General features: G+C 36.0%; 1 protein-coding gene across 2 annotated transcripts in view; it reads left to right on the forward strand.

Moving 5' to 3' along the window:
• Window positions 1-26626, forward strand: part of STK26 (serine/threonine kinase 26) — a 75500-nt gene that overhangs the window by 27058 nt on the left and 21816 nt on the right. For both annotated transcript variants that reach the window (XM_028522587.2, XM_036016970.1), the window contains exon 3: window positions 14515-14745. In XM_028522587.2, the coding sequence (XP_028378388.1) occupies window positions 14515-14745 (231 nt within the window). The remainder of the gene's footprint in view (window positions 1-14514; window positions 14746-26626) is intronic.

A 26626-nucleotide genomic window follows, 5' to 3' on the forward strand; every position in this document is an offset into this window, starting at 1 on the left:
TGCTAAGAAGCATGGCAACGGAGCTGCCAAGAGACACTTTGGACCTCATCTCACAATGTCATCAGATTGTGGAGGCAACATGAAGAAAAGCTTCTCAGATGCCAAGACAGAAGGCAATGCGGGGAAACCTCCAAAGTGGCCAGAGGTGGAGCAGGAGGTGAAGATCTGGATTCTGGAGCAACATTGCACTGGGCTCTCTGTTTCGACTAAGGTAATACAAGAAGAAGGTAAAAGGATTGCACGAGAAAAAAAGCATTGATGATTTCTCAGGGATACTTAAATGGTGTTTCAACTTTATGAAGAGAGAAGGTTTGAATATGACAGGAACAAAACTTGCCCCCAAACTTCCAGCAGCCTATGAGAATCAACTTTTGGAATTTCATTTTTAATGTTATCAGTCTTCAAAAAACAACTTTGGGCTGTCCCAAATTGCCAGTATTGATGAGATCCCACTTACATTTGTTGTGCCATCCAACAGAATTATGGGCATCAAAGAAGGAAACACCATGACTGTTAAAATTAGTGGTTGTGAGAAAACACACTTCATTGTTGCTCTAGCCTGCTGTGCAGATGGGACAAAGCTATCACCTATGATCATCTATAAAAGAAAAATGTTTCTGAAAGAAAAGATTTCAAGTGGAGATATTGACCACATGCATGAAAAAAGGATGGCTGAATGAAGGAGGCATGAAAATCTGTTTTAACTAAGTTTGGTTACGAAGGCCTGGAGGATTACTTAAAAAAATCAGCTTTCCTTGTTTTTGATGACTTCAAAGCCCGTGTTAAACAAAGTGCAAAAGCAATCACAGAATGGATTTGAAAACCCAATTTGCGCCCTGGCTGGTGTAGCTCAGTGGATTGAGCACGGGCTGAGAACCAAAGCATCGCAGGTTCGATTCCCAGTCAGGGCACATGCCTGGGTTGTAGGCCATGACCCCCAGCAACCGCACATTGATGTTTCTCTCTCTCTCCCTGTCTCCCTCCCTTCCCTCCCTAAAAATAAATAAATAGAATCTTTAAAAAAAAGAAAAAAAAAAAGAAAACCCAGTTTGCTGTGATACTGGTGGGCTAACCAGACAATTGCAACCTCTTGATGTATCAGTAAACAAGCCCTTTTAGACCCTAATGAAGAAAGAGTGTACATTGTGGATGCAGTTGCCCAGGCTTGTGATTAGATCCTAAGATTGTAGAATAGTTTCAAGAAGGAACTAGTTGTGAAATCATTTAAAAAATGCAGCATTAGCAATGCTCTGATTGGAACTGAGGATGATGAAATTTACTGGGATAAGGCAAGTGACTCTTCAAAAGACACTGGTAATGTATAAATTGAAGAAGATAATACTTCTGATATTGTCAGTAAAGAAGTGTTCTTGGCTTCCTCTGATGCATAAATATCCTAAATTTGTTACTAGTATATAAAATTTCTTCTACTCTGTTCTTGAGTTTTATAATTATTTGTTACATAAAATTTCTTGTACCATAATATGTTAAAAAATAAATGCTAAAATTCCTTTATAATGCAAAAAAAAGAAGTATCTAAATTTAAATAAAGAAAAAATTGAATTAAAAAATTAAAATGAAAGATTTTTTCCTGAAAGTTTGGGCCATAAATGTGGATGTCCACTCTACAGAGCAAAATATGATAATTTCACTTATATGTGAGATCTAATGAACAAAATAAACTAACAAACAAAATAGAAACATTCATAGATACAGAAAACAGATTGACAGCTGTCAGACAGGAGTGGGTTTGTGAGCTGGATTATAAAGGTAAAGGGATTAAGCAAAAAATATAAATAAATAAAAACTCAAAACTCATAGATAACAGATAAGAGTATGGTGATTAACAGGGAAAGGAGGCTGAAGGAAGGTAGAAGAAGATAAAGGGGGGCATGGTAAGTGGTGATGGAAAGAGATTTGACTTAGAATGGTAAACACACAATACAATATATAGATGATGTATTACAGACTTATACATGTAAAGCCAGTATAATTTTATTAACCAATGCCCCCCCCATAAATTTAATTTTAAAAAGAACTCTTTAATAGAAAGAAAAAATCTCAGTTATCACTTTGGAAAATTTTTATTATGTCAATCACATGTGAGAAAAGGAATTGACTTAGCATTTCATACCTATTTTAATATTGTTCAGTTTATTGAATGTAACCTCCCTTGTACCAAAAGTCAGAAATGAAATAGTAAATGAAAGGACTACCTCATGACAATGATTTTATCTTAGGAGAGCCTCCAGGTAAATAATCTGCAAACATCCAAGGCCTACAGTATACAAAGCAATATACTGGGTCCTGTGAGGGTAGGTAACTGGTACTCAGTGAGACAGATCCAATTTCTTAATGAACTTACTTATTAGAAAATAGAAAGGTCATGACAATCAAAGAGAATACAAAGATAATGTGTGCTCAAGAAATAGAGCTCAAGGAAAAGGCTGTGGAAGGGTAGAAAATGAAGTAATTGATTGTGTTTGGGTGATCAACTTCCCCTGGGGAGTTGAAGAGGTATTTTTTAATTAAAGATGAGGAATTTTGACAGATGGAGGAGAGGTAGAATTATTGTTGCTGGAGAAAATGGTATGACTCGAAGGCTCAAAAGTAACAAAAAATAGAATTGTTCTCCAATGGAACATTGCATTTAAGTTTTTATGTCTAAGCTACTACTCATTGAAGCATTGGGTTGAGAATATGGTAAGACATCCCTGAAATTTTACCTTTGGACACTTAGTTTTGTTGGATGTTCTACTTCTGTATATGGTCAAGTATAAACTAGATTACTGTCTAAATGCTACTTTACTTTCTGAATGGATTTACTTTACAGTTGAAGGAGAGGAAGGGTAATAGAAGCTTAGGCCCTGTATGAAGTGAACTCTGGCTCCCCTTGACTTCCTTGGATCAGCCACTCATGTAATGGAACGTAGCCAGTATGACAGGTGGGAGATCAGTCTGGACAGTACTCACTCTGTTGCTCTTTATCCATCCTTGGTTTCTGAGCCTGTTTCATTATAGTATCAGAGAGTTGGGATTTGAATGCAGTCAACTAGTGATTCTGAATTTCTTTCTTGAACAGTGGGATAGTATATATATATATATATATATATATATATATATATATATATTTTTTTTTTTTAACTGAGGTTTTTGCTTTTTTTGTTTCCTGAATTTTCTTAAGATTTTATTTATTTATTTTTAGAGAGGGAAGGGAGGGAGGGAGAGAGAGAGAGGGAGAGAAGGGGAGAGAGAGAGAGAAAGAAACATCAATATGCATTTGCTGGGGGGCGTGGCCTGCAACCAACCAGGCATGTGCCCTGACTGGGAATCAAACCTGCTATGCTTTGGTTCGCAGCCCACATTCAATCCACTGAGCTATGCCAGCCAGGGCCGGATAGTATATATTTTTCATTTGAGCCATTGTATACTGCTATAGAATTGGCCACGTGGCCAATGGCAGCTCATCTTTTACCTTAATGATTGCTTCAGAAATAGAATGGGCAACTGCTACTGATACAAGCAGGGAAACAAAGGGATTTGGCTTCCAATACTTCACTAATTCACAAAATGAGAATAGTAGATAATTTAGAGATCATTGAGCCCACCTCTCTCCTTCAATATACAGATGCTGAAGCCATCATTTAATCACTGATTTCTTGTAATTTCCAGAGTAAGCAAAATTAAGCCAATTTTTCCTGATGTCTCTCCTCTCTGTACCCCTGTGATACATATAAGAAACCAGACCTCCTTTTTCCTTTGGAATGGTTGTAAAGTCAGAGAGAAGTGAGTTCACTGAGGCAATGGAATTTGCATCCACAACCATTTATTGTGATGATAGCCTTGAGTTTTGGTTTATTGAGAGAATGTGATTGTTTGCAGGATGTTTTGCTCCCTTTACCCATGAATATAACTAAAGACAAAGGAACCTCAGATCCCGGAGAGTCAAAAAAGACAAAATTAGTTGTTTCTATTAATTTAAGAGGTCTTAGATCCAAAGATAACTGATCTGGCTGAACAAAATAATCGGACATTTCCATTTCCAATTGAAATAACAGGAATTTAAAGATCTATCTGGAAAATAGAGCTAAATAAAAGTGCTGCCTATTACGAATTGGTTTCCTGATTGAGAATTTCTAAGGTGGAGGATGTTATGGTTAAATTCCTTATCATCCTGCCTGTATTTCATTTTTTCTTTGGAAAAATGTAGTACGTTGTAAAGCATTAATAGAATCAAATAACTGTTTCATTCTTCTTTACCAGATTGTAAATTGAATTATCCTACAAAAATATATAAAGAAATGCATTCTTCACATCCCAGAATGTGTCTGTCTGCCTTACTTACTTACTTACTTACTTACTTCATTGTTCTATTTCTCTGGTCTGAGCTTGGGTAAAGAGAAGACTGCAAATTAGGGGAAAGAGGAAGGGCTTCTCTTATCCTATCTTGAGTAGGAGGACTTAAGATGAAGGAATATTACCAATTATTCTTTTGTTCTTAAAGATGAAGTAGACTCAAAATTATTAATCAGAAGAAACTCCTCAAACTGCTGTTATTCATGCAGCTGTGTCAAAATCTTTTGTAATAAATTTAACAATGTTATCTCTTTTTTTAAAGATTTTATCCATTTCTTTTTAGAGAGGGAAGGGAGGGAGATAGAGATAGATAGATAGATAGATAGATAGATAAATGTGCAGTTGCTGGGGGTTATGGCCTGCAACCCAGGCATGTACCCTGCCTGGGAATCAAACCTGTGACACTTTGGTTCGCAGCCTGGGCTCAATCCACTGAGCTGAGCTACGCCAGCCAGGGCTAACAATGTTATCTTTTACAATATTTCTATTCTAAGTATTTTTGCTAATGTGCATTTAAAAATAAGAATAAAAAAGAGAACATGAAAAAAGTATTTATAAATTTAATTTTAGTTCTGCCTTATAAACACATTCTTCTTGCTATGCACAGTATTGCTGAAAGTTTAAATTGTTGCCTTAATAGTAGAAAATAATACTGTGTGAGAACATTTTTTCTCACATTTTTTATTGTTGTTCAAGTACAGTTGTTTCCATTCCCCCACCCCCCCACTCCCCCCACCTCAGCCACTGTGTGAGAACTTTGACTTTATTCTTTGCCATTAAGACCAGGGCTACTTTGCTTCTATATCCTCCATCTCAAAACTGTCTTTTAAGTGAGTTAGTAAAGACAGGCACTCAACTGTGAGTTGAAAATTCTATGTGATGACCAGAAGGAAACACAGGTTGTGACTACATCTCATTTATATCATTGCATATACATAAAATCAGATAATTTTACTTCTACTTTATGTTGCAAAAGCAAGTTATAATAACCTTTGAGAGAGATGTATAAATATTAGTACATCATAAAAATAGGTAAACTAAGAACATTTTCTGTGTGTTTAGGTAAATATTTTGAGCTCTCACAAACATAGAAATACGGATGCAAGCTGACCACTTAAGGAAGTTAGACCACAGGCCCAATTCTTTGTTTAGTTTTGACATATACAGACATACTTAACTTTTATCTGAAGTCTTACTGTATTACATGTAAAATATAGTGAAGCTACATAGTTGATTTCAGAAATATGAATCACAGAGGTTTCTTAAGAATTCTATAACATTTTATCACATACTTGTAATATTAACCTAAGGTTATAGAAAGTTGAGAAATACTGTTCTAATATCTCAATTTTCAAAAGCTTACAAAAACTTAAGAGGAATTTTTTAGTCTCTCTCATTAGTAAAGTAATTTGAGCATTGGCATGGTAATTTAACAATTTTGTACTTATATAAAATCTACCGCAAATATATTTTTATTATTGGAAAATTTATCAATTTGAAGGTCTTTTTTATGAACAGAACTGAATATCTTAGTGTTAAGAATTACTGAAGTCTACAAAAAATCAGTGATAAAACTGGAATTGGAGCTGTTGGCTTCTGGACATTGGATCCTATGGGAATAATGGTGTGGAATACCATCATTATCTTGCCTCCCACATTCTAAAGGTTAGCCTATTCCTATCTAGTTATTAATGTGGAAAAACAATGGACCAAGTACAGTAAACCTTGCCAAAATAGTCAAGATTACATAATATCTCTGTAAGATTATAATATAAAATATTTGGCACTTAGGCATGTATACAAGGATCAGCCAATTGCAGAGTGGTTCAAGACTAATTAATCATATCATTCAAATAATAGAAAAGTTCTGCTTTATTCAAATCCTTTTAAGTTACAATTGTTTTTAACTCTTGCAATATAGGGCTATTTCTAAGTAGATATTGGGCAGTTGTGGGGTTTATTTATGATGGAAAATAATTTTGGTTTTATAGCAAAAGAATGTAGTTTAAGTTACAAATTAATCCAAGTTGCCATGAAAGAACCTTAGACTTAAAAGTAAGGAGCCCTGGGTTCAAGTTTCAGCTCTGCAGTAGAAAGCTAAGATGGCAATGTAAGTAAACACAGCTTACCTCCTTGCACAACCATACCAAAATTACAACCAAGGTACATAACATTAATTACGTAGAACTGCCAGAAGTTGAGCTCAATGGAAGTTCTACAACTACAGAATTAAAGAAGAAACCACATTGAGACTGGTAAGAGGGGTGGAGACACAGAATGGGTTGGTCCCACACCCACATGTGACATAAAAATTGAGAAGGGTATCTCAGGAGTGAGTAGTCCCTGCTCCACAAGAGGCCCCCCAGCCCAGGGTTCCAGTACCAGATAGGTAAATTCCCATAACTTGTGATGGTAAAATCCAGTGGGAATTGAAGCTTTGGGAGACAGAAACTTCTGGATTGCCAGGCAGTTCCTCTTAAAGAGCCCGCACATGGACTTACTCAGACTCACTGGCTATGAGCTCTAGCACTGGGGCAGCAGCTTGAAAGGAACCAAAGGCAAATAGGGATGAACTGAGTTGTCCAGTATCAGGGTGAGAGCTGGAAGGGCAGTTTTATCCCAGAGACAAGTGTTGACAGAAGCCATTGTTCTTTTTCTGAGCCCTCTCCCCACAGAGCTGGCAGGCAGGAACCATATCTGAGACTCCATCAACCTGGCTCACACTGTTTGGCCCACCCTGGTGATTCTCTGAGGCTCCACCCCACCCAACTTTAGGGTCCACCCAAGCTATTTCCAGTGGCTTTTTCTTATGAATGGCTTTTCTAGGCTCATGCTTCAGATTTTCCTAAATCCTCTCAAAACAAAATCTGGCCTCAGAAATCCCCATACCTTTTGCTGAGTGACCTCAGGCCCAGCACTGGCAGCACCTGGCCTTGGTTCACAGCTTGGCATCTCCTGGGCATCTCCAAGTCCAACACAAGTAGCAGCCATCTGCAGATTTCTTGCAGCTTATGCCAGGTGGCCCTGGAAAAACACAGGCAGTGGCTGACTTTGACCTACACCTCTCAGGGGGCCCTAGAGGCATCACACCCAGAAGACAGATACAGACCATGTGGTAGCACCACCACCCAATCACCTCACCAAGCAACACACTCAAGGTGCAGACTCAGCAGGCGCCAGAGCCCTGCTGAAGCAAGTCTCACTCTGTGGAGTGGGCTTCTGCACAGCTGATCCTCCACAATAGCTCCTGGGGGGGACAGAGGTTGATGGTGAGTGGTCACAGCCAGTCCTTGAAGCTGATTGGCCTGGGTAAATCCCTCCTATGGATCTGCCAATGGCAATTAAGGCTCAACTACAAGAGCAAGGTATACACAACCATCATAGTGGGTGCACCTTGTGATAGGGGAGACTGTGCCACTGGACCCTACAGGACATACTACATTAGGCCACACTACCAAGCCTGGGTGAAGTAGCAGCCCTGCCTAATACTTAGAAACAAACAGCAGGAGGCTGCTAAAACAAGACAAAGAAACGTGGCCCAAATGGAAGAATAGAACAAAACCTCGGAGAAAGAACTAAATAAAATGGAGGCAAGCAAGCTTCTAGATGCAGAGTTCAAGTACTGGTTATAAGGATGCTCAAAGAACTTAGGGGAAGAACAGATGAAGTCAGAGAGAAATTTAACGGCATAAAAAAGGAAATGGAAACCATAGAAAAGAACCAGTCAGAAATGAAGGATACATTAACTGAAATGAAGAACAACTTACAGGGAATCAACAGTAGAGTGGATGAAGCCGAGAATCAAATCAGTGATCTGGAATATAAGACAGCAAAAAATACCCAATCAGAATGGCAAGAAGAAAAAGAACTTTAAAAAAATGAGGGTAGTGTAAGGAGCTCTGGGACAACTTCAAGTGTACCAACATTCACATCATGGGGATGCCCAAAGGAGAAGAGAGAGAGTAAGAAATTGAAAACCTATCTGAAAAATAATGACAGAAAATTTCCCTGACTGATAGAGGAAATAGACATACAAGTCCATGAAGTGCAGAGAGCCCTAAACAAGATGAACTCAAAAAGGCCCACTCCAAGACACATTGTAATTAAAATGCCAGAGGTTAAAGACAAGGAGAGAATCTTAAAAGTGGCAAGAGAAAAGCTGCTAGTTACCTACAGGGGAGTTCCCATAAGACTGTCAGCTGATTTCTCAGAACAAACTTTATAGGCTAGAAGGGATTGGCAGGAAATATTCAAAGTGATGGACAGTAAGGACCTACAACCAAGGTTACCCAGCTAAGCTATTATATAGAAACAAAGGAAAGATAAAAAGCTCCAAGACAAAAAACTAGAGGAGTTCATCACCAAATCAGTAGTATATGAAATGTTAAAGGGACTTTTCTAAGAAGAGGAAGATCAAAACTATGAACAATAAAATGGTAATAAATACATAACTATAGACAATTGAATCTAAAATACAAAATAAGGAAGCAGAACAGAAACAGTCATAGATTCAAAGAATATATTGATGGTTGTCAAATGAGAAGGGGACAGGGGGATGAGCAAAAAAGGTAAAGAGACTAAAAAGTACAAGTTGGTAGTTTCAGAATAGTCATGGGGATGAAAAGGACAGCATAGAGATTATAGTAGCCAAAGAATATATATGCATGAACCATGGACATGGACAATGGTGTGGGGATTGCCTGAGAGAGTGGAGGCTGGATGGAAGGGGGGGAAAATTGGGGCAACTGTAATAGCACAATCAGTAAAATGAAATTTAAAAAAATGTTGAGCTTTGCCACTAATGAACCACCTTAAGTCTTTGAACAATTTATGACCTCTCTAGGTTACAGTTTTTTTCCATATAAAAATAAATTTTGGATCAGATGTTTGCTACATACTATTCATCTCAAAGAGTCCATACTTCTTTTTGGATTTATTTTTCCAAGATTTATTTTTCCCTTCATTACCTTTCCCTATTTCTACCATTAATTTCACATAAACAGCCTTAAACTTCATGATTTCCGTTTGGTGGTATTAGACTAGGACACAGCAGGCATACAATGAATACTTTTTGCTGATGGTAGTGATAAGGAATTGGATCAAATGACCTATACATTTCCTTGCAGTTCTCAAAGCCTGTGACTTATATTTCTACCCAGGGAGATCTCAATTGTGCTTGAATTATATAACACTTTAAAAACACAGTATCTTACAATCTTGAGTGCAAGCAGTACTAAGAGGTAAATGGCTTTGATTTTAATCTTTATTTTTCTTCTGGCAGTATCTTGATTAGGAAGCACCCAACAAACTTATAGGGCTGTGTTCACAGGGCAATTGAAAAATCTTAGCATAGGTGATCATAATAGAACTAATTGAATTTGAGGCTCATGAAATCACTAGAGAATTGCTTTTATTTGTATGCATTCTACCTGTTAGATTACAGTTAATAGTATAGACATGTAAGCTAGAAAAGCATTTTCTGTCCAATTTGGGAGAACTAATCTCAACAAATTAAATACTAGGTAGCTAACTGGATGTTATCTCTAGTTTTTAGTGCATTGTTAGGCTAAAGTTTTAGTTACTCTCTTGTATTTTCAGGGCATCCTGAGTTCACTGTAGGTCACTCCTGGTGTTACTTACCTCTTGAGAATTTGTAACAGGTCTTCCTTTATAAGCTTTGATATCATTAGTTTTTTTTTTTTTTGCTTATTATTTCCCATAGATTCCTCCTCCTCAGTCACTGATAGCCTATACACATAACTGGTCTTTGTAAAAGTGCAAACAGTATCTTATAAACAAGAGCATTCATAGAATAATTTTTATTAAAGTATGAAGACAAGTGGAAAATATTGTTTGAGGTCAGCCTTGCTCACCTTGGCTCTTAGTTCTTCAAATTGTTCTCAGGACACCTTGAGCACAACCCTTTCTGCTCAAATCCTCTGAGAAATCTACCTCTCTTCCCTAAATCTGTTATGTTTTCACTCTCAGCTCCAGATTAGAAGTCTGATTTGGCTACCTCAGATTCAAAGAAACTAAATTTGTTACATTTAGTTCTTTCTAACCATTGACTCTATGAGTCTCCATTCTAATAGAACCCCAGGGTGAATTCTAATTCTGTCTACAGTTTTCTTGTTTCTCCTGCCCACTTACTCTTAATGCCCCCTGATGAGGTTGAAGATAAGCTACCTCAAAGTATAGCACCTTGGCATGTTGGATATTTTAACCTGAAGGAGTTTGACAAAATGACAGAAGTGAGAAGGTTACTTTGATATGTTTTCACACACCATCCTCCCTGTCCCCACCCCATTGCTCTTCTTTCCTGAAACAGGTCTTAAAACACTCATGTGAGAAATACTCCCCCTATATCTGGAAGAAAGAAACACCCTTATCTCTGAAGATAATCAAGGATACAAATTCAAGATTTCAAGATCTATCTGCTCAGTGGTTCCCAAATGCTGATTTTTTAAGACTTTATTTATTTATTTTTTGAGAGAGGGAGAGAAACATTAAAGTGCTGTTGCTTCTTTTGCTTGCCCGCAACAGGGGACCTAGCCTGCAACCCAGGCATGTGCCCTGACTACAAATTGAATCAGTGACTCTTTGATTCACAGGCTAGCACACAACCACTGAGCCACACCAGCCAGGGCCCAAATGCTGATTTTAAAACCAGTGTCAAAATGACTACATGGAAAATAGTTTGGAGTACTTTTTAAAAAAAAATACTGATTGCTGGTCCAATTTCAGATTCTGAATCAGTAGTTTTGGAAAGAGGCCTAGTTATTTGCATTTTAAACATTGTACTGGTGATTCTGATGTGTAGCCAGGACTAGAGACCACTTAGAGAACCATCAAGAGTTCTTCCAGCCCTCTGATTCTGTGATTTAAGTATGCAAGAAGTCTTCTTTCATCTGCTTCTAACTTTACACAGGAGACAGGCAAAATGATCATCTTATGTTTTTCCCTTTTGGACTTCTTAAGAACATTTCCATATTAAAAGGTTATTGTTGCCATTGTTATTGCTTTACTAGTAATGGTACCTCTGCTTAAGACTTAAATTTGTAACAATTGTACTTTTATAGCTGAAGAATCCATATTCAAGCTAAGCAAAGGTAAATACAGTCAAGGAATAATGTGAATATTCTGAGGTAGATCTGTAGGTTATTTTCACAGACCCATTTTTGTGGGCTATGGATAAATTGTCTACCATTCATCATAAATCAGTATGAAGTTAATTAGCCATTCTTCCTATTTGCTGCTGCAGAACTTAAAGCTCCTTCCTGGGTTATGGCTTTGAGAAGGTAATACAAATACAGATATAGAAGTAAGCTGCAATTTTGCAGTAGAGGTAGAAAGATTTGGAAATTTTAATATTCTTAAAAGAATATTTGATTTAGGTGGAAAGCGAGCTGTTGATTTTCCTAGAGGCTCTGAAGAAGAGTGATGTGAATGAATAATACTGGGAAAATTAGGTTCTTCATATAGGTGGTTTTTAAATTGCATTACTTGGTATGTTTACCATTTATTTACTTGACTTTTGCCCTTGCACCAAAACAAAAGGAAATCTATCTTAATAAAGACTTAGGCCCTGGCTGGTGTGGCTCAGTGGATTGAGCACCAGCCTGTGAACCAAAGGGTCACCAATTTGATTCCCAGTCAGGGCACATGCCTGGGTTGTGGGCCAGGTCCCCAGTTGGGGGCGCATGATAGGCAACCACACATTGAAGTTTCCCTCCCTCTCTTTTGCCTTCCCTTTCCCTAATAATTAAATAAATCTTTTAAAAAAGACTTAGGATACTTTGGTGTAAGAAGCTTGTGAGATGATAAAGGGGAGAGGGGTTAGAATTTAGGTATTTTCTATAGACAATTCAGGAACTAGCAAACAGGGCAGGGATTTATATTCTGATACAGTCAAGCATGTGAGGTTATACTAGTAAAAACTAGTTTTCATGATTTCTTCCACTCTGGAAGTTGGGGTTTTGCATGAGAACTTTTAGTCCCCAAATAAAAGAGTGCAAACATTATGTAAATGATGGGTCTTTCTCCATTTCTTTCTTCAACTTGATATTCTTTGATTTAAAGCCTTAAACTATATTGATAAGTTAGAATTAATTTCAGAGCTTCTTTAGAATGCAAAATGTAACTTGATTTTTAAATCTTTAATTTGCATACTTTCAGGAACCCATTTGTTATAGAAGCAAGAACAGCTATATTCTCCCTGGGGTTGATTGTTTCAGTTGAATCTTTATAAAATATGAATTAGGAAGACTAGGATTTAATCTTTGTTTCTTACAACAAAAACTTTTGTTATAAAGTTAATGAATATACTTCCTACTTGAGAGTATATCAGAAAGTACATACTGTTTTCTTTAATGACATATTTACAACATTTAGAGTTGTTTTGTAGTTACCTCAATAAAACTGAAAGATTTGTTCTTTGTGTTTTTCCAAATACACTGAATTTAGAAGTTATAGGGAGGTAAACCTGTCACCAAACTCTTTGATGATTTTTTTTCTTTTTTTCTTTTGCCACAAGGTACTAGAAAGACAGGAACCATAATAACCAAAAGTAGGAAGAGAAGTACCTTTGGTTTACCTATACTATGTAATAGTAATGACAACGAAGTACAATGCCTTCATTGTAAGAAATAGAACACCAAGGACATCTATAATGATAGTACTCAGAATTTGGAGAACATGTTATAACAAAATGTGAGCATTAAAAAGGCATTTCCAACCTACTGAATGTCTAGCCTATTTTTAAAAGCCTGTATAGGAAACTCAACATGTATTTGTTTCATGTGGGTACTCTAGGTGGGTGGGGATAAGAACTACCTTGCAACATCAAAGAGACTATTACATAGAAAATGTAGCTTTTAGAATTAGGAAGAAATTCCAACCAAGAAAAATGAGAAAACTTATAAATCAAGCAGGTCATGTGTAAACTTTATTTAAGCAGGTTGTAAAAAAGAAAAGTTGGTGAAAAAAAGTTAAGGTGATCATAAGTTTTCAAGCTACTCAAAATCAATTTGGTGAGAGAAAAAATAAACTTTAATGATCACTTTGTCTAATAAATGAATATATAAGGGAACGTGGTAACTCTTTGTCTCCTGAAATTGATGACTAGGTAAAATTGTAAATGACCAGGTGATCCAGATCCAAATTAAATACAGATAGCTCACCAAAACTAGATAGAATTCTCCTACATTTTGAAGGAACTCAAAATAAAGTTTTAGATGTAGAGTAATAAAGCACTTAAAATATAAATTAAAACATGCCTTTTGGGGAGATTTGGAGATCTTGTGTTTCTACTTGAATAGAAGTATATTGAATACTCAGCGGTATGAGCTTAAGTAACTATATAAAGGTTGTCTTGGAATAAAATTTCAGTTAAAATGTATATGATTAGATAAAGGATAATTCTAAATCAAGAAAGGACAGGAATTTATAAATCTGAGTCATGCCTCTACATTTGTTAACCTAAAAACCCATGCTTGCCTTACTCTCGATTGCCACTATAAGTTGTGGAAGTTCAACATATTACCATTTCTTATGAGTACCAGCAATTATGATAAAGGCATAGAATCTTATCTCAACCATTGATGAGAACATTATGTGTGAATAAAATCTCAAGTAAAGAAAAGGAGACTCATAGATTCTTGAGTCTTTGGTTTCTGTGGTGTTTACATGGTGGTTTAGAAGTATAAGTGGGGTGATTGAGATGTCCAAGTTGGAAAGATAAAAGGAGAGTTAAAAGGTAATATACTGCTGGTGGAATGTTAGAATTTTTAACGATTCACCTAGCTATTGCTTAGGTTAGGAATTCTTTCACTATTGCTACCATAGCATTAATGTGCAAACTATCTATAACCAGCTACTTTATTGTGAAATATGCCTAGCCCTTTGGCAGACATCAGAGATAACATTCGTTGTATAGAGTTGTTTGTGGTAGCAGGATCAGCTAAGCCCAGCAAGTGTGTGTGATCCAGTAGAACTGAATATTTGGGATTGCTGTTGTTCTAACAAAGAATATATGAAGAGTCAAGGAAATTGGTATGCTTTTAAAAATGTGTTAATGTCCTATGTGATTTATTTTTTTATCATTTAAAAACTGATGCAACACATTTATGTTCTTTTCTTTCTTTCTCTCCCACCTGTTAGAATAATATAGCTGATCCAGAAGAACTGTTCACCAAATTAGAACGCATTGGGAAAGGCTCCTTTGGAGAAGTTTTCAAAGGGATTGATAATCGTACCCAGCAAGTGGTTGCTATTAAAATCATAGACCTCGAGGAAGCTGAAGATGAAATTGAAGACATTCAGCAAGAAATAACTGTTTTGAGTCAGTGTGATAGTTCATATGTAACAAAATACTATGGATCATATTTAAAGGTAATGTGTGTGTTATATTATTTAAGTCATAATGTATTGTTATTATAAGTTTTTCTTTTTTTAATTCCAGTCTCTTGAAAGGCAATGTCTTACATTAGGATTTAGCAGTCTTTAGGCTCCAGACAGAATCTAGTTCCATTTAGGGTGCCAAATAAACTTGTAGATTTAGCAGCTGTATCCTCAATGCATCCCAATACTCATCTGTACCATTTTTTCCACACCTGAACTTTTGGATTGATGGAGGAACAGAAGTGCAGCTGGTTCTTGAGACATATGCTTTGTTGGAAAGGAGCTTTTCCCCTGTGCTTTCACACATTATGCTCAGGGTCCAGTCTGTTTCAACCTTAGAATGGATAGAATATATAAGTATGTCACTTATTACATTGAGGTGTGATGGTTATTTACACATCTCCCTCTCCCTTTTAGTTGTAAGCTCCTTTTAAAAAAACATTTATTTTTTATTGTTTTTTTTCCATTACCATTTATCCACCCTATACTCTCTTCCACCTCCACCCATCCTCTCCCCTGCCTCTCCACAATCACCACACTATTGTCCATGGCCATTAATTCTTTCTCTGTTTTTTTTTTTTTTTCCTTCATGGCAGGGAGTTTAGCTCAACCAGTCTTGGTTTTTACATCACTTAGCACAGGGCATGGCACATCTTAAGTATGCAATAAATATTTGTTCAAATGGAATTAAATTGAATAATATATGTTTTCCCCCTCCAAAAAAGTTGGATTTTTAGTTTTTAGGATCATGGAATTAACAGACACAAAGTTTTAGGAGATGGAAATGTTATTGCATAACAAAAATACTCTTTGGTTAGTAAAGCCAAGAATTCTTGGGTTCCAGAGTTAGAAGTTCAATTTGTGTCTATTGAATGTGAAGCATAAATCATTAGAAAAATCTAGCTTAGGTTAGAGTTTCAATTGTGTTAAAATTAAAAATTTTTATCCTAGTGTTGAATTTTTCAAAGGACGACACTATTAGTTAGGTTTTTGCTTTTCAGGGTTTATTGGGGTGGGGGTTGTACAATTTTTTTCTTTATCTATCTGTAGGTCAAAGGGGCTATGTTTATAACTTCTTAAGCTGTTGGCCTGCATAAAAATTAATGCTGTCTTTTTGTTCTGCTGACTAAAAAACATCCCTAGAATAATCTAACTATATTAGTTAATACTAATTTAGAAACTCATCATCAATTTCCCTGCCTTTATAGTTTGATTTATTCTAATGTTACATGAATTAGATGATTGTGGAAAGAATGAGTCATTAAATAGCCAAACAGTCACTATGTGTCTTATACTTTATTAGATGCTGAATGTAAAAATGAACAACCCGTTTCTGCCATTAAATAACTCATAATCCCATATTTCACTAAAAAAGTGCAGATTTTGTGATTAAGTATGTACAAGGTGCAAATAGAACACAAATAAGCAAGTAGTCACTTCTAGCCTTGTTTTGGAGGGGTGGTGGTATGAAATCTTCAGGAAAGGCTTGAAAAAAAGTGCTTCTGCTGGCAATTCCTGTTCCATTTACTACTTAGGATGAGCCATTACTCCATTATACTATATACATAATTATCTGATTATTTGTAACATTTTTACATTCATATTCTTTCCTAGAAGGTGTATTTAGCAGGAGTATTCCTCTGTAGTAAACCTGTGGTCACTCGATCTCAGTAGTTTTAGGTCCCCTTCCTAGTTGCCATAGCAGACTTGGTTGTAGGAAGACCAAATAATTTTTTCTTGGTGTGTGTGTTTGCTCATTCTGCTTTACTCTTACTGGATTGAATCCTGGTAATTCCAGTCCCACTCTGGAACAGACCTGAACCATTCCTATTTTTAGGCATCTAACAGGTAAGCTACTTTTGGTAGCTAACTTAAAATATTAAATAAGCCCTATTTAAAATGAGTTATTTTATATTTTAGATGGGTACTGAAACAGTATTGACTATTTTATTGGTTACTTATAGCCTTTGTTTATTCATGTGCAGTACTCTCATGGAAAATGAATTATAGTTCTGTTTGTATTATATATTCCTATATATTCTTAAGATTTCAACTTTAAAAAAATTCCCCTCATAATAACATGTACCAGTCATCCAATAAGTAGTTAATTTTTAAGTAAATATGACTGATAGTTTTTGTCCAAATGTTGACTATAGATTTCTCACACCAGTAAGTGATACAAAACTATTAGCTAACATGTCTTAACCCTGAAGAGGTCATGGTTGATCAGAGAGATATGAACAAACTCTTTTCTTAAATATTGTTGCATATATCGGGTATATAGTTTCAAGGTCGTGACTAGCTGTGCATTTGTATGTCACTAACATAAAGCCGTAATGTTTAAACCATCAGTTTGATTATAACATGTGTTTTGTGAGGGCGTGATATTCAATAATAAATTGTGTTGGGTTAGCCAAAAAGTTTGTTTGGGTTTTTCCATAAGATGGCTCTAGTAGCACTTACTAGTCTTTAACTTCATTCAAAACAATTTTGTTATATAAAATTGTGACAGCTGCCATATCAGTGTATACTAAAAAACATCAAAATTGTTAAGTTTTGTGTAGTCATTTTAATATTGAAGAAGGAAGAAAATATGCAACATTTTCAGCATAGTACGTTATTATTTCAAGAAAGGTAAAAACTCATTGAAATACAAAAAAAAAAGATTTGTGCAGTGTACAGAGAAGGTGCTCTGACTGAATGTGTCAAAAGTGATGTGTGAAGTTTCATGCTGGAGATTTCTCACTGGATGATGCTCCATGGTCAGGTAGACCAGTTGAAGTTGATAGCAATCAAATTGAGACATTAATTGAGAAAATCAATGTTATACCACATGGGATATAGATGACATACTCAAAATATTCAAATCAATAAAGTTACTGGTAAAAATGAAAAATGTGTCTTTTATTTTATGGAAAAAAAGCTAAACAGACTTTTTGGCCAATCCAATACCTGATAGATTCCATGAATTCCGAAGTCTCTGTTGGTGTAGGGTTTTGTTTTTGTTTTTTTGTTGTTCTTTTGCAAACTTTGAAGTCAGTGGGTTTTTTTAATCATTGAAAATGGCTGGAAAAATATGTCAATTCAATAATCCAAGAGATATTGAAGAACTTCAAGTGTTTCTTGAGTTCAGTGATGAGAATTCTGGAGCCAAATGGGAAAGTAATTTAAAAGATGAAGATTATGTGGAAGTTCATTGAGAAGATTTGGATACTGAACAAGCTATTTCTAGTGAAGAAAGTAAAAACGAATTACACATAAGTGAAGAGTATTTTTTTTTTTGGAAAGAATAAAGAACGAAAATGGAGGAAAGATCCAGTATGAAGACAGATTATAAAACAGTCACAGAATATTTTGTGTCAACTTCCATTAGTTTGTCCAAATGCAAAAAAATGCCAAGGCAGAACTTGAAGCTTGGAACTGCTTTATCACAGATGATATTTTAAATCTAATCTTACTATATACAAATAAACACATCAATTCTATCTCGAATCAGTTTTCATGAGAAAGAGATGCTAAATGAATAGACAAAACTGAATTGAAAGCATTTTTAGGCCTCATATCTAGCTGGTTTACATCTCAGCAATTGCTGAACTTGTAGGACTTACAGGTTACAGATGGTATTGGGATTGAACTTTTTAGACTTACGATATCTTTATGGAGATTTAGATTTCATAATTGTATCCAATTTGATGACAAACTTAACCACTTAGAACACCTGAAGGGTGACAAATTACTGACTATGAGAGACATTTTCTCAGCATTTGTAGAAAAGTATAAATTATGTTACTCTATGGGAAAGAATGTAACAGTAGGTGAATATTACCTGGATTTAGAGGCAAATGTGGGTTTTGATAATATATTCCATCTGAGCCCAGTAAATACAGTATAAAATTTTTTGCTAAGGTCTATTCAAAAGTATTTTACACAGGGAATTTTGAAATATATGCCAGTAAGCAGCCCAAAGATCCTTACTTGATTAGTGATAAACCACCAGATGTAATGAAGAAATCTTCAGAACCTGTTTACTCATCAGAACATAATATTACAGCAAATAACTGGTTCACTGATACAAGTCTTTTTTCTGACTTGTAAAACAAGCAATTTTCACATAGGTACTATTCATAAAAATAAATGCCAACTACCCCCTGACTTTGTATCTTCTAAAAACAGGCCTCAAAAAGCCAACTTATTTGCTTTTGGTGCAAATTGCACATTTGTATATCATGTACCCAAAAAGGGAAAAAGCATAATTTTAGTTTCAGGTATGCATTTCAATGATGCCATAAATTTAGATTCACATAAGCCTGACATAATAGAATATTACAACCAAATAGTCAGGAGCTGACACTGTTGACCAAATGATAGTTACATATAATGTGGCCAGTAACACCAGAAGATAGCAGCCTATGGTTACATTCTACACAATTTTTAATATTGCAGCAGCAAGTGCTCAGAATATTCATATGCTGAACAGCAATGTCAAAATAAGCTGCAGAACATTTATGAGAAATCTCATAACACAATTAGTTTCAGAACAAATAAAAAGGCATTCAGAAATGTCTACAGGTGTGCATAAGTCTATACACCTGAAGCTTCAGCAATTTCAAAAGGAAATTGAAGGAAATTCTACCAATAACATAGATATGGCTCCTTCAACAAGAAGAAAAAGAAAAAATATGTTAGGTGCTATGCATCCAAAACAAGTTGCTTATCAAAATATTTTTGAAAGTGTTGTGAAAAGTATTTATGGCTTTAGCACAGCAATATTGTGTGTGATGACTGTTACAAATGTTTCGCAAAGCCAACTATTGAAGATTCTGATTAATTAATGGTAAAGACATTTTTGGTTGTATTTTTTAGCAATATTCTTGTTTCCATTATTTGAAAAGAAAATTTTTTTTCCATAGGAAATAACTTTTTTTTCTATTTTTTTATTTTAACCATTGTTCAAGTACAATTTTCTCCCTTTTACTCCCATTCCAGCCCACCCACCCAACCCTCCCCACTTCCCTTCCATTACCATCCTCCCCCTAGTTTTTGTCCATGTGTCCTTTAAATTTGTTCCTGTCAACCCTACCCATTCTCCCCTGAAATTCCCTCTTCTCTCCTCTCTGGTCACTGTCAGTTTGTCCTCTATTTCAGTGTCTTTGTTATATTTTGCTTGTTTCTTTGTTTTGTTGTTTAGGTTCCTGTTAAAGGTGAGATCATATGGTATTTGTCTTTAACTGCCTGGCTTATTTTGCTTAGCATAATGTTTTCCAGCTCCATCCAAGCTGTTGCAAAGGGTAGGAGCTCCTTCTTTCTTTCTGCTGCATAGAATTCCATTGTGTAACTGTACCATAGTTTTCTGATCCATTCATTTACTGATGGGCATCTAGGTTGCTTCCAGCACTTGGCTATTGTAAATTGTGCTGCTATGAACATTGGGGTGCATAGGTTCTTTTGTATTGGTGTTTTAGGGTTCTTAGGATATAGTCCCAACAGTGGAATTGCAGGGTCAAAAGGGAGATCTGTTTTTAGTTTTCTGAGGAAGTTCCATACTGCTTTCCATAATGGTTGTATTGTACCAGTCTACAGTCCCACCAGCAGTGCACTAGGGTCCCCTCTTCTCCACAACCTCTTCAACACTTGTTGTTTGTTGCTTTGTTTATGATAGCCATTCTGACTGGTGTGAAGTGGTATCTCATTGTGGTTTTAATTTGCATCTCTCTGATAGCCAGCGATATTGAACATCATTTCATGTGTCTTTGGATCTTCTGTATGTCCTCCTTGGAGAAGTGTCTGTTCAAGTCCTTTGCCCATTTTTTAATTGGGTTACTTGTCTTCTTAGAGTGGAGTCATGTAAGTTCTTTATATATTTTGGAGATTAAACCCTCGTCTGAGGTATCCTTGGCAAATATGTTTTCCCATACAGTTGGTTGTCTTTTTATTTTGATACTGTTTTCTTTAGCTGTGCAAAAGCTTTTTATTTTGATGAGGTCCCATTTGTTTATTGTTTCCTTTATGTCCCTTGCTCAAGGAGACATGTCATTAAAAAAAGCTTCTGCATGAAATATCTGAGATTTTCCTACCTACGTTCTCTTCTAGGACTTTAATGGTGTCATGGTTTATATTTAAGTCTTTTATCCACCGTGAATTTATTTTTATATAAGGTGTAAGTTGGTGCTCGAGTTTCATTTTTTTTTTTTTTTTGCACATAGCTGTCCAGTTTTCCCAACACCATTTATTGAAGAGGCTATTTTTATTCCATTTTATGTTGCTGCTTTTTTTGTCAAATATTAATTGACTGTAGAGACTTGGGTTTATTTCTGGGCTCTCTGTTCTGTTCCATTGGTCCATATACCTGTTTTTATGCCAGTACCAGGCTGTTTTGATTCCAGTGGCCTTGTAGTATAGTTTAGTGTCAGGTATTGTGATCCCTCCCACTTTACTCTTCTTTCTCAAAATTGCAGCTGAAAAGAATTTTTTTATTTATGTTTTTATATTTTTGGTTTAATAATTTGTAGACTGTAACTGAAAATAAGTAATCATTCATTTTATTACATAAATAGAGTAAATGCACATTTGCAGTGTATTTAAATTGTTTTTCTCATTTCAGCACATACCAGTAATGAATATATTTCTTATATACATGTTACCTGTGCTGTCATGTTTTTGACACAACCTCCACAGGGTTAAAGGATTAATCTTAATTATTCTTATTTCTTGTACCTATTATTAATTATAGTCCATAAAGTGAAAGACTACTTTGAAGAATATGTCAGTTTGTGATAAAATTGTAGAAATTCACAGTTGGCTGATACTATTTGTATCCTGCATATATTGACAGTAAATTAAATAAGTATGTGTGAATTATCTCTATATAGATATACACACAAAATTAAATATCTTATAATTTTATAAACTTCTACTCTCATTTATTTAAAATACTTTCTTAAATTGACCAACTTCTTTATTTTCCATTTATATTAAAACATACTGTGGCAGCCCTGGATGGGTGGCTCAGTTAGTTGAAGTACCATCCCACCGAACAAAAGGTTGTGGGTTTGATTCCCAGTCAGGACACAAAACTAGGATGCAGGTTCAATCCCCAGTCAGGGCACTTATAGGAGGCAACCAGTCAATGTTCCTCTCTCACACTGATGTTTCTCTCTTTCTCTCTCTCTCTCTCTACTTCCCTCCCTCCCTCTCTCCACCTCCCTCAAAAAATCAATAAACCTATTTTTGGATGAGGATTAAAAAACATAACAGCAACAACAATAACAAAAAGTATAGATATGTGGGCTTACATTTTATGGGGGGAGTGCAGTTTTATTTTTTTAATTATTTCATTTCAGTTCAGTTACAGTTGTCTGCATTTTCCCGCCACCTCTCCCCCTACCCCAACCAAACCCACCTCCCTCCCTTGCTTCCACACTCACCCTTGGTTTTGGCCATGTGTCCTTTACAAGAGTTCCTGAAAAATCCTCCCCCCCCATTCTTCCTTCCCCCTCCCCTCTGGCTACTGTTTGTTCTTAATTTCAATGTCTCTTGAGTATATTTTGTTTGCTTTTTTTTGGTTGATTATGTTCCAGTTAAGATGAGATAATATGGTAATTGTCCCTCACCACCTGGCTTATTTCACTTAGCATAATGCTCTCCAGTTCCATCCATGCTGTCACAAAGCATAGAAGCTCCTTCTTTCTCTCTGCTGCATAGTATTCCATTCTGTAATTGTACCATACTTTTTTGATCCACTCATTTACTGATGGGCATTTAGGTTGCTTCCAGCACTTGGCTATTGTAAATTGTGCTGCTATGAACATTGGGTGCATAGCTTATTTTGCATTGGTGTTTCAGGATTCTTAGGATATAATCCCAGCAGCGGAGTTACTAGGTCAAAAGGCAGTTCCATTTTTAGTTTTCTGAGGAAATTCCATACTGTTTTCCACAGTGCCTGAACCAGTCTGCAATCCCACCAACAGTGCACTAGGGTCCCCTTTTCTCCACATCCTCTCCAACATTTATTTGTTTATTTGTTTATGATGGCCATTCTGACTGGTGAGAAGTGGTATCTCATTGTGGTTTTAATTTGCATCTTTCTGATGGCTAGTGATACTGACCATCTTTTCATATGTCTCCGGGCCCTCTGTATGTCCTCCTTGGAGAAGTGTCTGTTCAAGTCTTTTGTCCATTTTTAATTGGGTTTTTTGTCTTCCTTGAGTGTAGTCATATGCATTTCATACATATTTTGGAGATCAAACCCTTGTCCAATGTATCATTGGCAAATATGTTTCCCCATATAGTTGGTTCTCTTTTCATTTTAATGCTGTTGTCTTTAGCTGTGCAGAAGTTTTTTTTAATTTGAGGAGGTCCCGTTTGTTCATTCTTTCCTTTATGTCCCTTGCATTAGGGGACATATCAGTGAAGATGTTGGTGCATGGAATGCTTGAGAATTTCCTGCCAAAGTTTACCTCTAGGATTTTTATGGTATCACAACTTACATTTAAATCTGTTACCCACCTTGAATTTACTTTTGTGTATAGTGTAAGTTGGTAATCGAGTTTCACATTTTTGCATATAGCTGTCCAGATCTCCCAACACCAATTGTTGAAGAGGCTATTTTTACTCCCATTTTGTGCTTCTTTCCCCTTTGTCAAATATTAATTGATTGTAGAGACTTGAGTTTATTTCTGGGCTGTCTGTTCCGGTCTATTGGTCTATGTGCCTTTTCCATGCCTGTACCAAGCTGTTTTGATTACAGTGGCCTTGTAATACAGTTTGATATCAAGTATTGTGATGTCTCCTACTTTGTTCTTTTTCAACATTACTGCAGCTCTTCAGGGTCATTTATGGTTCCATGTAAATTTCTGAAATATTTGTTCTATAACTGTGAAATATGTCATTGGTACTTTAGTAAGGATTGTGTTGAATCTATAAATTGCTTTGTGTACTATGGACATTTTGATGATGTTAATTCTTCTAATCCATGAACATGGTACAGGCTTCCATTTATTTGTGCCTTCCTTAATTTCTTTCTTGAGTGTTGTGTAGTTTTCTGATTACAGGTCTTTAACCTCCTTGGTTAGGTTTATTCCTAGATACTTTAACTTTCTTGTTGCTATAGCAAATATGATTATTTCCTGATTTCTGTTTGCGATATTTCATTGTTGGTGTACAAAAAATGCCTTTGATTTTTTTTAAAGATTTTATTTATTTTTAGAGAGGGAAGGGAGGGAGATATAGAGAGAGAAACATCAATGTGCAGTTGCTGGGGGTCATGGCCTGCAACCCAGGCATGTACCCTGCCTGGGAATTGAACCTGCGACACTTTGGTTCACAGCCCGCGCTCAATCCACTGAGCTACACCAGCTAGGGCTTGATTTTTGAATATTGACTTTGTATCCCACTGTTATGCCAAATTTAATTACTAGGTCAAATAGTTTTTTGATGGACTCTATAAGATTTCCTATGTATGCGAAAATGTTATCTGAAAACAATGACAGTTTTGCTTCCTCCTCTCCAATTTGGATGCCTTTTATTCCCTTTTCTTGTCTGATTGCTGTGGCTAGGACTTTCAATACTATGTTGAATAGGAGTGGTGAAGGCGGGTACCCTTGTCTTGTTCCTGATCTTAGTGGGAAAGCTTTTAGTTTTTGTCTATTGATTATGGTGCTTGCTGTAGATCTCTCATATATGGCCTTTATTATGTTGAGGAATGCTCCCTCTATTCCCATTTTGCCAAGTGTGTTTATCATAAATGGGTGCTATACCTTATCAAATGCCTTTTCCGCATCTATTGATATGATCATGTGATTTTTTCTTTGCTTTTGTTTATGTGAAGTATTACATTTATTGATTTGCAAATATTGTACCATCCTGGCATCCCTGGGATGAATCCCACTTGATCCTGGTGTATGATCTTTTTAACGTGTTTCTGGATGTGGTTTCCTAATATTTTGTTGAGATTTTAGCATCTATGTTCATCAGTGATATTGGCCTGAAGTTTTCTTTCTTATGTCTTCATCTGGTTTTGGTATGAGGATCATGCTGGCTTCACAAAAAGAGTTTGGCAGTCTTCCATCATTTTGGATTTTTTGGAATAGTCTGTGAAGAATCAGGGTTAGCTCTTCCTTAAATGCTTTGTAAAATTCTCCTGTAAAACCGTCTGATCCAGGGCTTTTGTGTGTCCAAAGCTTTCTGATTACTGCTTCAATTTCATCAGCTGTTATTGGTGTGTTCAGGCTTTCTGCTTCTTCTTCATTGAGTTTTGGAACATCATATTTTTCTAGAAATTTGTCCATTTCACCTAGGTTTTCAAAATTTTTGGAATACAGTTCTTCATAGTAATTTCTTATAGCCGTTTGTATTTCTGTGGTATCAGTTGTAATCGCTCCTCTTTCTAATTGTGTTTATTTGGGTCCTCTCTCTTTTTTTCTTGATGAGTCTGCTTAAAGGCTTGTTGGTTTTGTTTATCTTTTCAAAGAACCAGATCCTAGATTTATTGATCCTTAGAATTGTGCTTTTAGTCTCTATGTCATTTAATTCTGCTCTGATCTTGATTATTTCCTTCCTTCTACTTGCTCTGGGCTGTCTTTATTGTTGTCCCTCGAGTTCTTGTAGGCATGTAGTCAGGTTGTTTATTTGAAATGTTTCTATCTTTTTTACGTAGGCCTGTATCACTATGAACTTCCCTCTCAGGATTGCTTTCGCTATGTCCCATAAGTTTTGGATTGTTGTGAGTTCATTTTCATTTGTTTCCAGAAACTTTTTGATTTCTTCCCCATTCTCATTTTTTGGCCCTTTCATTGTTTACTAACCTGCTATTCAGTCTCCATCAGTTTGAATTTTGGGGTTTTTTTTCCTTGCAGTTGGTTTCTAGTTTCAGTCCCTTGTGGTCAGAGAAAATGCTTGATATGATTTTAATTTTCTTGAATTTGTTGAGGCTTGTTTTATGTCCTATCAAGTGATCTATCTTTGAAAATGTTCCGTGTGCATTTGAAAAGAATGTGTATTTTTGCTTCTTTTGGATGAAAGGCATGCGCGCGTGCGCTCTCTCTGTCTCTCTCTCTGTCTCTCTCTCTCTGTCTCTCTCTCTGTCTCTCTGTCTCTCTCTCTCTCTCTCTCTCTCTCTCTCTCTCTCTATATATATATATATATATATATATATCAATTAAGTTCATTTGATCTAGGGCATTGTTCAATGCCACAGTATCTTTGTAGACATTTTGTTTGGAAGATCTATCCATTTTTGACAGTGGGGTGTTGAAATCCCCTACTATAATTGTGTTGCTGTCAATATCTTTCTTGTAGTCCTCCAAGATTTTCTTTATGTATTTGGATGACCCTATGTTGGGTGCATATATATTTACAAGGTTTATGCCTTCTTGGTGGATTCTTCCCTTAAGTATTATGAAGTGACCTTCTGGGTCTCTTTTTATAGCTCTTTTTTTTGAAGTCTATTTTGTCTGATATGAGTATTACCACCCTGGCTCTTTTTTTCCTGTCCATTTGACTAGAAAATTTGTTCCCAGCCCTTCACTTTCAGTTCGTGAACGTCTTTTGTTTTGTGGTGGTCTCTTTTACACAGTGTATGTGTGGGTCATGATTTCTTATCCATTCACCTATTCTATATCTTTTGATTGGGGCATTTAATCCATTTATGTTTAAGGTTATTATTGATAGGTACTTATTCATTGACATTTTTTCCTACCTGTGTTCCTCTCTCTCTCTCACTGTTTTTCTTCCTGTTCTTAAAGCAGACCCTTTAGCATCTCTTGCAGAGCTGATTTGGAGGAGGTATATTTTTCGAGGCTTCTTTTGTCTGGGAAGCTGCTTATATGGACTTGCATTTTAATTGAGAGCCTTTCTGGATAAAGTAGTCTAGTTT

The sequence above is a fragment of the Phyllostomus discolor genome, chromosome X (genome assembly GCF_004126475.2).
Source record: "Phyllostomus discolor isolate MPI-MPIP mPhyDis1 chromosome X, mPhyDis1.pri.v3, whole genome shotgun sequence".
Classification (NCBI taxonomy): Eukaryota; Metazoa; Chordata; class Mammalia; order Chiroptera; family Phyllostomidae; genus Phyllostomus; species Phyllostomus discolor.